The sequence below is a fragment of the Cebus imitator genome, unplaced genomic scaffold, assembly GCF_001604975.1.
Source record: "Cebus imitator isolate Cc_AM_T3 unplaced genomic scaffold, Cebus_imitator-1.0 Scaffold187, whole genome shotgun sequence".
In the NCBI taxonomy this organism is placed as follows: domain Eukaryota; kingdom Metazoa; phylum Chordata; class Mammalia; order Primates; family Cebidae; genus Cebus; species Cebus imitator.
In genome coordinates, this window is record NW_016107502.1 from 1,732,029 (window position 1) to 1,749,011 (window position 16,983).

The 16,983-nt window shown below is 36.7% G+C and overlaps 1 protein-coding gene across 6 annotated transcripts in view; it reads right to left on the reverse strand.

The window, feature by feature from the left end:
- Positions 1-3,438: 3,438 nt before the first annotated feature.
- Positions 3,439-16,983, reverse strand: part of CUNH12orf4 (chromosome unknown C12orf4 homolog) — a 36,607-nt gene continuing 23,062 nt past the window's right edge. For 5 of the 6 annotated variants that reach the window (XM_037744830.1, XM_017546084.2, XM_037744832.1 and 2 more), the window contains 4 exons: positions 11,752-11,954; positions 5,084-5,141; positions 4,430-4,497; positions 3,439-3,812 (listed from right to left, as the gene is read on the reverse strand). In XM_037744830.1, the coding sequence (XP_037600758.1) occupies positions 3,720-3,812; positions 4,430-4,497; positions 5,084-5,141; positions 11,752-11,954 (422 nt within the window). In that variant the 3' untranslated portion in view covers positions 3,439-3,719. The remainder of the gene's footprint in view (positions 3,813-4,429; positions 4,498-5,083; positions 5,142-11,751; positions 11,955-16,983) is intronic. The other variant, XM_017546081.2, reaches the window with a different exon arrangement.

Sequence of the window (16,983 nt, forward strand, 5' to 3'; positions counted from 1 at the left end):
ATATTTAGGGTGTCCATCACCCGAGGACAATACATTTTTGTTAACTATAGTCATCCTATTCTGCTATAAAAAAATAATGATTCCAATTTGTTTACGTTCTCAAAACATTTCGGATGAAGAGAAGATGGATAACGAAAGGTTCTTGAATAGTTAAAGGATGAAAAACCACTAATTTAAAAGGTTCTGAAAACATGGTACTTTTTCCAAATAGGTGTTGTACTCTTTTTGTTTGACATTTACAATGATTTTTATACTTCTGTTAGTCCTATTGAGCAAATCAGTCCAACTTCACATAAATGGGAAAACTTAAGTCAAGAAAAGCAGCCATTTTCATTTAGAAACTGAAAAATAGAAAATAAAATAAAAAGAAACTGAAAAATAGGCCTGAGGCTCCAGTCTCTAACTTTGGTGGGTTCTCTGTGCACAGTTCTGTGAAATCTCTCTTAGAGCTTCTAGAAAAGAAATGTTTCTGTGACTTCATCTTTCTTTTGCGAAACATGTTTTCTTCCTGTGAGAATTAGCCAGGATCCAACTGAAGTGACACAAATGATGGTGTGTATTGTGCCAATAAGAGATCTGCCAACTCCCAGGCAAGCTGTTTCTTCCCGCTGAAATTCTCTTTGATGCATTTCTTCCATTCCGGTCACACTGCCATGCTGAGAAACAGCTGGTGCCACACTTCTAGATCAATGGCTTTGCTTGAGTGGTGCTTTGAGAGCAGAAATGGGGGAAGGGAGGGAAAGAGCAGTACAGAATGGAGATCTCAGGTTCTGTGCCTTTGCCTGATTTCCAAGGCACACTTTTAAGGCCTTGAGGGCCATTTAGGAATATGTAACTGTTTACACAAATAGAAAACTTCTAACTCACAATCCTCACCAATGTCAGTATTTGTGCTAATCTCTCCATCTTCAAAGACTCTCGTGGTCAGCTCCTCTCAACTTATTGGCCATTTACCACTGCCTCCATTCTATTTCTGCTATCTGCACCTTACTCAGTCGTCCCTTGGTATCTGCAGGAGACTGATTCCAGATCCCTGCCAATCCCAAAATCCCTGGATGTTCAAGTCTCTTATATAAAATGGGGTGGTAATTGCATATAACCTACACATATTCTCCCATATACTTAATTCACCTATACGTTACTTATGCCAAATACAATGCAAGTGCCATGTAAACAGATGTTATATTTTTAAAATTATTCTTATTGCTGTGCTATTTTTTTTTTTAGAATATTTTTGATCCACAGTTGGTTGAATCCGTGAATGCAGAACCCTTAGATATAAAGTGCCGCTTGTACTAGAATGCTGTCTCAGCCTGAGGTACCTTCTTCACATCATTCATGAAGTGCTTGAAACCACTCCCCTCCAAGAAGTACTTTAGAACACTCAGAAAAAGATCCTAATCTCATTATTCTTGATCCAAATACAAAACTCCAGACTCCTCAGTTACTGCATCACTAAAATTCCCACCATTTAAGTACATTAAGCATGCATTTATTATTAGCCTGGTGTGTTTTCATCAGTGGTAATGTAACACCATAAGCATGATTTTTTCCAATTTTACTGCTTCTATAACACAGTTTCATGTGAAAAATTGATAAATTTTCATTATCGATTTCGAATTGAAAAATTCGATAAATTTATCTTGATTTCATAGGTGAAATAGCACCTTTACACAGCCCTCAGTTAAAGCCACCAGTTTATAAGTAATTTAGTAGAATAGCCTAGAGGTGACAAAGGAAGAGTTGGGCAGCAGCATTCAACAAACCTCCATGAATGAAGCTTTGCTCCTCTATTCTGATACCTGGGCTGCACCCTTCAGGCTGTTGGCTGTACCTGTAGATCAGTTACGTAATTCTGCAGAAAGATTCTCAATGCCCATTTCCCGGTGCCTTTAATTGATCCACTTCCAACTCGACCTGTCACTGTATAAACAAAAACAGCTTCTGACACTGACCTGCCACTCTCCTGGTTTCTACCTCTGTCTTCCCTGCTTTGCATTAGAATCAGTCTCAGTGGTTAACAGTGGCACCCGAAAGACAATTTCTCCAAGATAACTGCATAGGCTCAAAGCGCAAAACATCTGTCTTCTTGGCAGAATCACCAGGCTCCTGGACAAATAATTTGGAGAGTTTTACTGTCCAATGGACATACTGCTGGAGTGGGTGTTCTTAGGGTTGTCTTCAGTGTTGTCACTTGGATACACCTTTTCCTTGAGTAGAAAATTAAGACATTCTGTTACAGGAAAGCATTCTGTTTGCCAATTGAATTTCAGTTATTACACTTAGGCATACTAATGAAGGGCTTTTTGTTTCTTGTCATCAAGACATGCCATCTTATGACCCAAATGCTCTCCATTTCATTCTTCTGGCCAGTTACAATATCCACACAACTTGGAATTGATGAAACTATTGCTTTCCTAAACACCGTGTGCTTTTGTAAATGCCTTTAATGGAGTCACTACTCATAATAAGTATGTTATAGAGGGTACAAACATATGATATGTAGCACCTGAGAAAGGAGTATCATAAGGAAAAACAATGGAAAAGGAGGGGAAACAGAGAACAGGCAGAAATGGGGACACATTTATTAGCAGAGAATTGCAAGAGGCAGAAGAATGGTTAAGCAAGCTAAGAACGCAGGGAGGACAGAAAAATAAAAATGATCTTCATTGTCTGATTGTCACAATGTTGATGAGCACTAAAATACTGCCAGGTGCTGGTTTAGACTAACTTGACATCAAGCTTGCAAAAAAGAACACTATTTTCACAGTCCATGAAATGTAATTAATATGTAAGTGCAAGGTCACAGAGGAGGATGAGAGAGGTAAAAAATCTGAAATGTTTTCTGACTCTAACTTGTACATCCTTAGAAACAGTAGATTAAAGGACGGTTCTGAAACAGGAGAATTTAAAAGAAAAAGCACATTTGTCTCATACATTTGTGCTTCTATAAAAAGATTTTCACAGGAAATTTGTACTTGCAATGTATATTTCAGCGCTTTTAAATTTTGTTTTGGCAAATAAAAGGAAGATTCTATTTATGTTTAATTAAGGTTTACACTTGATATAAGCCTTTTGAAAAAGTCAAATGTCTCCATGTAAATACAATCAAGTTTCTTTCCTTCAGCAAGTGTCCATGTGTGATAAATAAAAAGTTTTAACTTACTAATATTCACAGGTAACACAGAGAAGAAAAAAAGAGAAATTCATAAAGAGACTTTAAGAATAAATGTTTGGCTGGACGCAGTGGCTCACGCCTGTAATCCCAACACTTTGGGAGGCTGAAGCCAGTGGATCACCTTGAGGTTGGGAGTTCAAGACCAGCCTGATGAACATGGAGAAACCCTTTCTCTACTAAAAACACAAAATTAGCCAGGCATGGTGGTGCATGCCTGTAATCCCTGCTCCTCAGGGGGCAGAGGCAGAATCACTTGAACCGGGGACGTTGCAGTGAGCCAAGATGGTGCCATTGCACTCCAGCCTGGGCAACAAGAGCAAAACTCCATCTCAGAAAAAAAAAAAATGTTTAAGTTAGTGGCTGATCACTAGTTTGTGCAGTCTATAAATTTTTGGAATGGTTTAACAGATATATATCTTGATTTGTGGCTTAATTGCAGGTTCTCTTTCTGGAAATCTTTTGCTTGACAGAATCCCAACACAGCACAAGTTTCTGGAGAGTTTAACAATCACCTTCTGCCAGCGTGTCAATCTATAAGGGTTTAGTGCTTGGATGTCAGAGTGAGTGTTGATGATACTCGGAAGATCTGGGGAAGCATGTTACTAAGTTGATAAAACATTTCTTCAGAAATACTCTGTAAGAGGAAAAAATAATAATTGCACTTGTTACATCATCATTGATTTTTAAAATAATTTTAGAAGTATTTTAAAATATGGACTTAGTTCTACATATGGAGTGCAATATGTGAAAATTATCTTTCATGACTGATTTAATTGCATGGCTATGGACAAGGGCGGTTTTTCTGGCTCCATCTGTGGAGAACTTATGTTGTTTCTGTCAAATATTAAGTTTGATGAGTAGAAAAACCTCTAGATAATACTAGTGTAAATCAGTAATAAAATACCACTCATTTTGCCAAGTTCTTCACAAAATACAAAATCATTTTTTGCTAATGGCCTTATTGATGAACGCTTTGTAATCTGTATAATACAAATGTGGAGAAAAACAAAGGAATGATGAGTCAGGTTTTGTCTGGATGTTAAATAACAAATCCCTTGAGTGGTAGATGCTGATACTTTTGACAATAGACTAAGGGCCTTTATAACATCCAAATACTTCTCCCCTTAAAAAACAGAAAGTGATTAGCATTTTATGTTGTATTTAGGATTTTAGGGCAGGATGCCTAGTTGTATCTGTGAGAAATCTAATAAAAGAGATTAAATTGGGGTGAGATCTACACAGATAACATACCTGTGGTACTAGAAATTGCACTGTCCTAGAAATTCCTCCATCCCATGAAGCCATTTCCATCATAAAACCTAAAATAGAAAAATAAATGTTGCTGTATTTTGAAGCTCTGGCCTTCAAAACTTTGTCATTTACTGAAATAAACTGAATTTTCATTGTAAGGCTTCATGTCTTGACCTTTTAGGTAGCCATTTGCCTGTAGGATACGCTATGCCTACAGGACAGATAAATGTCTGCAATCCCTAATTCTTCATGCCAGAGAGGTGTAACAGAGTTCTGTCAACACACTCTTATTTACGATTTCTCAAATCAAATTTAGTCTCCATACAATGAAGCTAAGACAGGTTATTAAAAGTTTAATAAATATGTGGCTCTATTTTTTTTTTTCTAAGAGAATAAAGGAAACAGAGCAAGCTAGCAGCAGAACAAAATATAGTGTCCAAATATCCTTGTATTTCAAAGGGGCTGGAGACTTATTTTGTGACTAGAAAAAATAAAAAATAGAAAGGCCTATTATGAAATATTTGCTTGCTAAACTATCTAACTGAGGCACTAGATGGAAGGGGTATCTTTCATATTCTTTCTTCTGGGTCACTCTACTTTCAATGTTTGGGAGGAAATATAGGTGGTGGTTGTCAGAGATAAGATTATGCTCACCTTTGACACACTTGAACACAAGTTCCGCTCTCCTTAAGCACCAGGGGATAGTCATTTCCTAAAAACAGAAATAAAACAAAAGATGTGTTTTTAACAGAACTTTGTATACAAAATAAAGTCAGATCTTTATTTATCTATAATGTTGACCATCCACGTTGTTGTGAATGGATTTAGGCAACTATTTGCTAATCCCAACTGGATTTCCTCTAGTTTTTAGGCATGCAACTTCTTCCAGCTCTTAGACTATACTTGTGGAATACAAATTAATTTAATAAGCCCTATAAATATAATTAAAAAATAAACATATCCTTATTTTTTCTGGATAATTCTAAAGGCAAATATAAATGACATAGGAACTCTACTACTTGAAACGTTAGCATGAATGATTGTATTACGATGTATATTTGCACAAGCAATAAAATATTTTTACTGTATAGTATGTTATTACAAATGAATGGAAATAAACAAATGCCCCATCTAAGCCACCTAACAAACGCATTCATTTTTCTACGTTTCTTTCTAATCTTCATTCACCAAAACATTTATAATTTTCCGTAGTATTGGAGCGTATGCCATTTTTAAATCTATTCCTCTTCACAAACATCAGGATTGTTTTCCCCTAAGTCTTCATAATTATAACTATAAAACATGTAGACTATTTCATTATTGTGATTCTCAAACTTTGTGGGTCTCAGGATCTTCTGTACTCTTAAATGTTAGCCTGGTGCAATGGTGCACATTTGTAGTCCCAGCTACTTGGGAGGTTAAAGAAGGAGGATTCCTTCTTTATGTAGATTCTTTATGTAGATCATATCTTTTGATAATTATTGCATTAGGAATTAAAACTAAGAAAACATTAATTTCATTTAAAAGCAATGATAAACCCATTCATGTTAACCTAAATAACATTTTTATGAAAAATAACTATTTTCCAAAACAAAAAAGTTTTAGTATGATAATGTTTCAAATTTCTACAAATCTCATTAAAGCCTAGCCTAACAGAAGACATCTGGATTCTTACAGCTGTCTCTGCATTCAATCTGTTACATTATCACACAGCATGTAGCTTCTGAAAAACTCACTGGACACTTGTGCAAGATTAAGAATGGAAAAGCCGAATGATGTCTTCCTTACCAATTACTCAGTCTTTCATCTTTTCTAAGAAGGCTTCCACCCCTATTGCTCAACTGAAAATTCTTTATGTGAGATCATCAATGATTATTAATTACCAAACCTTTTGTCAGTCTTATTCTAATTGACCTTCCAGTTGTAATTCTTATACTTAGTGACCACGCCCTTTCTTCATGACATTTTCCCACCTTCTCCCCTGGGGCTGATGTATCATGAAATTATTTCAGTTCTTCACCTATCTCTGAAGGTTGTTGTGACCTCATGGCTAGTTACTGCTATGCTTCCTATCTAGTGTCCTGAATTCTAGTATTTCCCCTCTAACCCACTACTTTTGGCTATTTTAAGTACATTTCTGATTATATTATACTCCTGTTTTAAGAACTTAAAATTGCTTCCTACTGTCTCACACATAATATGTAAGCCTTTCTTTTACTATTTAAGGCGACATACTTTAAAGCCAAAGCTACTTTAAGTTTCTGTGACTTTTAAATTTTTAAAAATGAAGGTTTCATTCAAGTATATCTGCTCACATTTGCCTAAACATGGTCTGCCATGCCTGTCACCCACCTCCCTCCATTTTTCCTCAATCTGTTTCTTCTAACTACAATGCCCTTCTCAGTAATTCCATCTATTGAACGTGATCTTCATTCTTCAATGTCCAGACAGTATCACCTATTACAGCATTTCCTATTTTCCCAGCTACAAATACGTCTCCATTTTCTGAACTCCCAAGGTACTTTACTGTTCTCTTATCTCAAGGCTCACATTTTTATCCTGTCGTTTTTGGGGAGGAGGGCAAGGATGGGATTTATTCTTTCTCTTCTTTATTAAGTTACGTGCTCTCTGAAGGTAGAAGCCACTTTTTATTCACCCTTATTACCTTTATAATGCCTTCTATAATACTGAGCACATACATGCTTGAAAACATAGGTTGAATGAATTAGCTTTTATCCATGGACATTTAAAGAGCGTGACTTTCTTTGTAGCCAGAAATAGGGTTTAATAGAAAACTACTTTTAAATTTGTGTCCGGTCTAGTTTTTTAGTTGGCTAAAAAGGAAGGAATTTTCTTGGATTAGGTCCTGAAAGCTTCTAAAAATTCACTAGAATTTTCTGATATTCAACTTTATGTTTATAACACTCTGGTTTCAAAGTTCACAGAAAGAAGAGGATTTCCTTGTAACTGCAAAGGCTACTGCAAACGAGCTACATTGGTCTTATGGAGTACACACATGCATGGAGGGACAAGCGTTCCGTTTTTTGTCTTACTTCCTCCTAGTTAAAAGATGATGTATAGAGAGAACAAGGTGACTAAGAAATGTCTACAGCTTTGGGTACTTAGAAAAGGTAAACTGTAAGCTTTAGAAGTCAATAAAGTCACGAGAAGAACGACTTATTGAATGTCATGAATTGTGGTCAGCAGTTTCACAAGGAGCTTACTTCTGGAAACAAATCTTAGTATATATGATATAGTAGATGATATAGACAACACTATGTTGTCTCTACATAGACAGGGTAACAGTATAGAAAGTTTTTGATCATGAATTCTAAATAATGGAAAAGTGACTACATCTTAGCGACATGCCTGTGAGAGTGCACCGTTAGAGAAATCCAGTGAAGCTGAAAGGATGATGTGAAACACTACAGACTTTATAACAAGCAAAAAATTGGGCCCTGGTCCAGGTATAGTGGCTCACGCCTGTAATCGCAGCACTTTGGGAAGCCAACGCGGGTAGATCACGGGGTCACGAGTTCGAGATCAGCCTGGCCAACATGGTGAAACCCCATCTCCACTGAAAACACAAAAATTAGCTGAACATGGTGGCAGGCACCTATAATCCCAGCTGCTCGGGAGGCTGAGGCAGGACAATTGCTTGAACCCGGGAGGCAGAAGTGGCAGTGAGCTGAGATCGTGTCACTGCACTCCAGCCTAAGTGACAGAGCAAGACTCTGTCTCAAGAAAAAAAAAAAAAAATTGGACCCTACTGTCACACTTTAGCTGATAAATGTACAGAAGAGATTCTAAACCTATGAAAATGAAATTAAAATATCAGTTCTGACTATAATTGAGATAATATCTTCCATCTAAAGCTGACTGTTACTCAACATGAATCCTCTCATGAGGGTAAGGTTGAACTGCAGTTACTCAGTATGTACTTTTAAGTCTTCACTGTTTGTCTTGGAATTTAGACGTAAGAATTATTATGAGTTTATGTAGCAATGGGGAATATTCCAAGATTATTCTTTACCTCTCAAGTATGTGCCTGTGAGGTACCTGAAACACTGTGTTAATAAGTTTCACAGCCATTATCAGAAGAGGAGAAATGGTTTGGCTTTACTTCTTATTTTTCACATTCAGTATAACAGCACAGGTACAACCACTTTGAAAACCTATTTGGCGTATCTACCAAAGCTAAACATAAATATACCCTGAGACCTAAACATTCTATCCCTAAGTATATTCTCGAAAGAAACGTCAAAAGGTGTCTACTGGAATGTTCATAGCAATACTACTCATAATGACAAAAATCTGGAAAAATTACCCAAATGTCCATAAATAGAATGTATAAATAACTAGTCACATGATGAAATAATATATTAACAATAACAATGAATAATCTATAACCATGCACAGTATTATGGATAGAGCTCACAACATACTATTGAAGGAAAGAAGCCAGATATAAGATTAACAGCAAAAGCAAGCCCAACTCATCCATAATTTTTGAGATGAAAACAGTGGTTACCCTTGAGGAGGGAGTGTGGTTTAACTGAAAGGGGGGTGGCTGCTGGGGTGCTGGTCATGTTCTGCTTCATGATCTGCATATTTGTTATATGGGTGTTCAGTCTATGAAGATTTGAGCTGTATACCTATGTGTACTTTTCTATATGTATGTTATCCTCCAATATAAAAGTTAAAAACAAACATCTATATGTGTGCTATACTCCAATATAAAAGTGAAAAACAACAAAATCTTCATTAGTAACAACAGTTACAAAACTAAATGATTTGATAAGCCCAAATTATTCAACAAGTTAACAGAAACAATAAAAGGAAGTTGACAATTCAGTATTCTTGGCTTGTAGCTTCATTGCACAAGACGGACTCCAATAAGACAGTATCTTCAGAACACAAAGATCTATTGAAATAAAACTGATATGTCTTTCTTCTTGCTGATAGGTTATTTTTCCTTTGTTCTTTTTAAACTGCAATTAATTTCTATAGCCCTTTTATCTATCACAGGACACGGGCTGTCTCAGTCATCTTCATTACCATCTCGAACACACTAAATCCTGGTTAACTGAGTATCTAACGATTCTGTTAGAAGAGGAAAACGACACCTGAAGTGCTTTGGGATCCTTGCCCCAAAGCTAAAACCAATATTTACCTCTATATCCTGTGTAGTGTTATCTGAGTTTAGAAACTTCTTGACCTGAATGGATGTTTAAATACAACAAATGGGAGAATCATAGCTCAATATACTTTTGTGAATTAAACTGGACACTTGGGAAACAAACTTAATGTTCTGCAGCTGGCCTTCCCAATTTAAAACATGTAACTTTTGTAACATTGTGGGAGAAGGAACGCTAGTAGTATCAGATGTCTGGAAGTAAATCTGAACTTAGTGACTTTTGGAAACACTGTTTTTGAGGTCGTTTCCCACCTACATATAACCATTTTTATAAAGTGGTTAACCAGGAGTCCAGCTGCAGGAATGTTTGGATGAATTCCTTGTGGTGGGAATTCATCATAAACTTTCTTACTCCTCAAAGACCCTTTTATAGATAGACTAGTTAGTGATGATGATTTAACAATAGCTAAAAATTCCTGATGGAACTAAAACTTTATAAAGCTATAGTGGGGGAAAAAATGTTTGTCCATCTCTCTTGATACCATGTTAGGATGACAGGCTACAGAAGTGAATGGAATGAAAAATTAGAAAGTCTGATGAAGCTTTTATAGGATAGTGCTGGAATTCTCCTCATCAAAACAACCAAGTACTTAGTAAAAATATACCAGCATAGATTATAAATGGGAAATCATTTAAAATCACCCTGTCTCGGAAGGGCAGGAATTTTTTTGTGTGTTTATAAAGCAGCAGTCCCCGACCTTTTTGACACCAGGAACCAGATTTGTGGAGGACAATTTTTCCACAGACTGGGGGTGGGGGTGAGGGTGGGGATAGTAGGGATGGTTTCAAGATGATACTGTTCCACCTCAGATCACCAGGCATTACATTCTCATAAGGAGCACACACCCTAGATCCCTTGCATGCATAGTTCACTACAGGGTTTGCGCTCCTATGAGAATCCAGTGTGGCTGCTGATGTGTCAGGAGGCAGAGCTCAGGGGGTAATACTCGTCCTTCGACCCTCGCCTCCTGCTGTGGGGCAGGTCCTTGGCCTAGCGGTTTGGGACCCCTGTTATACAGGATATGAAATTGAAAATGAGGCCTCCTGCAATACAATGAGTCGAAGTGGGGACTTAGTCTAAAAAGTAAAACATAAACTCTTTTACACTGTCCTTTACAATACAGCATTTTTCTTTTGGTAAATAACTGTTTATAATCAATAATCAAACTTCTTTCCCGACATGCACAATCTCCATTTCCCAGTCAGCAATTTTTTAAAGAGATACAGTTTTACTGTGTTGCTCAGGCTGGTCTTGAACTCTGGGCTAAAACAATCTTCCTGCCTCAGTCCTTGGAATAGCTGGGACTACAGGTGTCAATTTTGCTTTTTAAAAAAATGCCTCCTCAAAATAAGCAGGCACAGAGTTGCTATGAGTCCTTCATCACCAAGTTAAGCACTGGCTCTCCTAGGACCTGTCTGGACCTGTTTGGTTTGAGACACATTTGTTTCTCTAGACTATGTGAAACTGAATTCTATTCTTTATATTATTTCTACAATGTATGCCTTCTAATCAGTTTCTATGTGGGTGAAGGAAGAAGAAAACCAGTCATGGAAAGAGACTGTTAAAAATTAAATTATAGTACATAACAAAATGGATGAATGATTATGCTATATCTTAATTGCAGAACTGTATTATGTAAAAAGAACCCTTGAGAAAATGTTAAACCAAGGATGGCTTCTTCCTGTCATCTAGCATATCTTTCCATTACCTGTTAATACATACTTAGAAAATGCAAACTAATTTTCATGGCAGCCTAAGCCAAATACATACATGTATGTAAATCTAATGCTATTTATAGCAAAAAAGAAGAAGGAGGGAGAAGAGGAGGAGAAAGAGGTGTAGGGACACATGCCTATCCAAAGCTAAATATTATTTTGATTTTCTAGTTTACTTACTACAGGACAAAGCTATAGTTCTCTGAACATAAATGGTTAAGGATTACATAAATGGTTAAGCTATAGCTCTCTGAACATAAATGTTTTGTATTATAGTTTACCCAATTCTATTAACCAGATAGGGGATGCAAAAGTCATTAATTTTTAAAAAGTGCCTTTAAAATGGATTACCATATAATACTGAGGGTTAACATATTCATAAAATTATAGGATTTTTCTATTTGCTTACCTCTGACATATCATGTACCAGCAGTAGAGGAATGCTTATTGTTGTGATGTCATGGGTACAGCAAACTTTGAGTATATTTCGGAGTCCCATAATGGCAGGATCACGAGCAGTGATGTTTCCCGATTTCACATGGTCATCCACACAAAGATGGAAAGCAACATGGATTTCTGAGAGATTAGAATGCCGTGTAATATAAAATTCTCCTGTAAACAATAAATACAATCATGATTATTAAATGCCTAAGTCACATTCATCAATGGGCTTTATAAATAACTGTGATGGGCGATCAATGTGTTGAACTACTGGGGTGTATCACGAACATTTACCGGGCTCAGGAAGCAATTGTAATTACTGCTCCTTAATTTCTTGAAGAGAAGCTAATGAAAATAAGAGACAATAGTCAATTTTGCAATAGGTTCATAAAGTGGTATGAAGTGACCACCAAGTAGTAAATAAATCAAATGAGTACTCATCTTTATTTTGATGTAAATGCCTAAAATGTCTTTTTTTATTTATATATTCTTTGACTCTTGCTCTGTTGCCAGGATGGAGTGCAGTGATGTGATCTCAGCTCACTGCAACCTTCAACTCCCTGGTTCAAGTGATTCTCCTGCCTCAGCCTCCCAAGTAGCTGGGATTATAGGTGCCTGCCACCACCATGCCCAGCCAATTTTTGCATTTTTACTAGCGGTGGGGTTTCACCATGTTGGCCAGGATGGTCTCCCATCTCCTGACCTCGTAATTCACCCTGCTCAGCCTCCCAAAGTGCTGGGATTACAGATGTGAACCACCACGCCTGGCCTGAAATGTCAAATTTAACATGTAAAAAAGGTTACTTGTTTTTTCTATGCCCTAAATCTGCTCTTCTTCCTCTCAACTTATGAGACCAATCTGTCCAGTTAGTTGCTTAGGACAGAAAGATAGGTGTCCTTAATTCCTGAACTCCATGCCTATCACCCCATCCACAATCCAATCTACCACCAACTATTTTCAGTTCTATCTACAGAATAGCCCAAATCTGAGTATTCCACTTTTATTGGTGCTACCCCAGTTCACATTACTGTAATTTTTCACCTAGGTTTTTGTAATATTCACTTAACTGATCTCCTTACTCCCTGCATGCCCACATACAAACCAACCAAGTCTGCAGTTACGACTTAAATATCAATCATATTATATCCCTCCCCTACTTAAAATCATCCAACAGGCTCATACTGTAGTATTCAGAACAAAATCCAAACTCTCTATTATGGTTTAGAACAAGGGTCCCCCATGGACTGGTACCCGGCCATCACCTGTTAGGAATCAGGCTGCATAGCAGGAGGTGAGCAGCCAGCAAGTGAGTGAAGCTTCATCTGTATTTACAGCCGCTCCTCACTGCTTGCATTACCACCTGAGTTCCACCACCTTTCAGATCACTGGCAGCATCTGATTCACACAGAAGCATGAACCCTATTGTGAACTGCGCATGTTAGGGATTTAGGTTGCACACTCCTTATGAGACACTAATGCCTGATGATCTGTCACTGTCTCCCATCAACCCCAGATGGGACCATCCAGTTGCAGAAAAACAAGCGCAGGTCTCCCACTAATTTGATATTATGATGACTTGTGTAATTATTTCATTATACCTTATAATGTAATAATAACAGAAATAAAGTACACAATAAATTTAATGTACCTGGATTATCCTCAAAGCTTCCCAACCCATGGTCTGTGGTAAAACTGTCTTCCAAGAAACTGGTCCCTTGGTGCTGGTGCCAAAAAGTTTGGGGACCACTGGTCTAGAAGGCCTAGATGGCTTGAACCCTGCCTCTCTCTCCAATATGTTCTTGTCTCATTCTCTTTCCTCACTACAGTTACATAGGCTTTTGTTCAGTTCTTCAAGCATGCAGAGCTTGTTCCCAATTCAGGGCTGCTGCCTGGAGGGCTTTTCTCCAAGATTCTCACGTGGCTGACTTCCCTTCATTAATCACATCTCAGATCAAAAGTCACCTCCTCAGAAAGGCCTTCCTTGACTTCCTACCTACTAATGGTCTCCTCCACCCTTTACTCTTTCACCTTATTCAGTTTTATTTTCTTCTTAGCACTGAAATTCTTTTGTGTACATATTATTTTAAAAAGCCCACTACACAGTGCCATGATGACAGGGATTTTTTCTATCTTGTTTAATGTTCTATCTCTAGCAAGTGGAACAGCACCTGGCACGTAGAAGGTACTAAATAAATATCCGTTGAATGAATGAGCATTTTAGGCTGAATGCTGGAGCAGTCTATCTCAAACATTAAAGTAAAATCCACGCTTCCTACCATCACTTTGTTTTTAGGTGGCCCCACAAACCAAGAAAAATCTCATCAGCTTTTATTTTCTGTAGTTCCTATCAATATAGAGAAACAAAACAGAAAACATAGAAAGGATATGTTCTTACCAATACATATACCTCACTGGAAATTCTAATAGGCCTTCCGGGAAAGAAAGGTCTGCGTATCTCTACTCTCCCACTCTTAACCTTTGCCCTCCCAAATTCTGCTCCCCCTTGTGTCAACATCATTATCATTATCTTAGGATCTAATTATAAACATACAGTATACTTAAAATACTTAATATATTTTAGCCCTATGGTTAACTTTTCTAGTTACCAGTGTGTATCAGCTGTATCCATAGATGCCTCTGACAGGTCCCAGGCAAAGATCTTTTTATTTTTTATTTTAACTTGAACAAGATAAAGGAATTAGATAAACAGAGAAGGAAATTAAAGGAGAGCAACAGATATATCACAATAAACTGGCCAAAGTGAAAGTAAGAAAGAAAACTGGTGAGGAATAGTTTAGTTATAATTTTCCAGGAAGGCAGCAAAAGACACAGACTGCTTATCAGAAACTCAGTGGACTATATGAGACAATATCCGTCTGGGCCCAGTGAAGTATATTACCTTCTAAACTGCTACTGATAATTCAGATGATAGAAGTCATAGCTTTAGATATGGGCCATGATCCAGGAGTATGGCAGAATGACTTAGTGAACAAGTCAGGTGCTCCTAATCCCCAAATTGGCACTGCTTTCTTTGACCTTAAATGACTTGTTTCTTGGCCTAATTTTACCCATTAATAAAATGGTGGCCATGGGGCTGGCAGTAGTAATCAAATTAATATGATATAGTAGAAAAAGGACTAGATTGGATGTTAAGAAGATCTGATTTCTAGCACTTATTGACTGAGTGATCTTGGGCAAATCAATTCAACTTATTGATCCTCTGTTACTTAGTGTATGAGATGGGAAAAATAATGCTGACTGCTTTCCTTACAAGGTTATTATGAGAATTAGATTACATAAACTGTAAATACTTAGATCATGGTTAAGTCAACTATGACTGGCTTACAAATATACAAATAAAACTATTTTTCTTTGCAATTTAAAAGTTAAAATAATTTTTGATTTAGATTTTTTTCATCTCCTGTAAATGTCCTGGTTGTATAGGTATACTTTAATTAAATGGAAATTAAGATGCTATTATGTCTAACTGAATACTTTATATTACTTTTCTAACTCAGACTTATGATATATCCTTCTGATTGGTACTAATACAGAAATAAAGTATACAAATAAGACAGTCCGTGTTATGTTCTGTGATACAAACACTATTAAGGGTCATCAGAGTGAATTCAATCAGAAAGAGGATTGAGAGACTCAATAAATACTAGGGAAGGAAATACAAACAGCAACAAAGAGTTATGTTTAAAAATCAAACAGACATTGGTTCTTCCAGAGTAGTAATAAGACTCTCACATTTTAAGAAAGGCACAAAATATGGATGGTTTAAATTATGGATCTATGAAGAAAAATACAATAAATACTTCATTGAAGGTATTTTTAGATGAAGAGGAAGATGGTTTCCTGTTCCACACAGTGGAGGAAACAACACGTGGTGATTCTAACATTACCCACTAAGGTGGAATAACTGAAGGTGGGAGGAAATTTCAAGGCTGATGACTACAGGCTAATAGACAGGGTCTGACAAGATGAATACCAGAAATGAGTATAGGATTTGCTTAGATTAAATGTAATGTGTTGAGTGACAGTGGAGATACACACACACACACACACACACACACACACACACACATACACACACACACACATGTGTGTGTGTGTATCTCCACTGTCAAATGTGACCTATATGTCAAAGATTTGGGGAAGAAAATGTGAGAAAATTACCTTAAAGGAGAATAAAAAATCAGGAGATGGCTATTTCTGAAACTGTACAATTTATCACTTAGTTAAAAAATTTTATAATACATACAAATAGTCCTTGTTATGCTCTGTGATACAAACACTAAGGGCCATCAGAGTGAATTCAATCAGAAAGAAGACTGAGAAACTGAATTTCCAGTTGTTAAACAACATATCTAGAATAATAAAGGAAATAAAATGGAAAGCAGAAAAATGTAAGGGGAAATGAAAATAAAATTCTAAATGAGATGTCCCACTTTATATTTAAATTCAACTGTTTATATCTCTATGTACTATTGTTCATATTTTACTTGATCTTAGCTACATGGCTGAGAAGTATGTAGTTTATATTTCAGAGTAAAACTTTTTTTGGTTTATTTCTTAAGAAACTAAGAAATAATGTATAAGAAAATTTACAATAGCAAATAATAAAACTTAGGTAACTTCTTGAGTAATTTTTCTTTTATAGATCTAGAAAAAAAGTCAGTACTAGTATAATATTAATAATTAAGTTTTAGGCCAGGCCCAGTGGTTCATGCCTGTAATCCCAGCACTTTGGGAAGCTGAGGCAGGAGGATCACTTGATGTCAGGAGTTCAAGACCACCCTAGCCAACATGGTGAAACACCGTCTCTACTAAAAATACAAAAAAATTAACTGGGTACGGTGGCACAGGCCTGTAGTCCCAGCTACTCAGGAGGCTGAGGCAGGAGAATTGCTTGAACGTGGGTGGCAGAGGTTGCAGTGAGCTGAGATTGCGCCAGTGTGCTCCAGCCTGGGCGACAGAGCAAGACTGTCTCAAAAAAACAAACAAACAAAAAAATTAAGTTTTACACTGGAGAACATCTGTGAAAGTGTATTATAGAGGTACAAAGTGTTGTTTTAAAGTGATTTAATGACATATGCTAAAATTAAAGATTTAAAACATAAATTCCTATGGTGTGCATTATAAAATGTTTTTTTGGTGTAAGAAAATAATAATTTGAAATAAAAAAAAAAATAC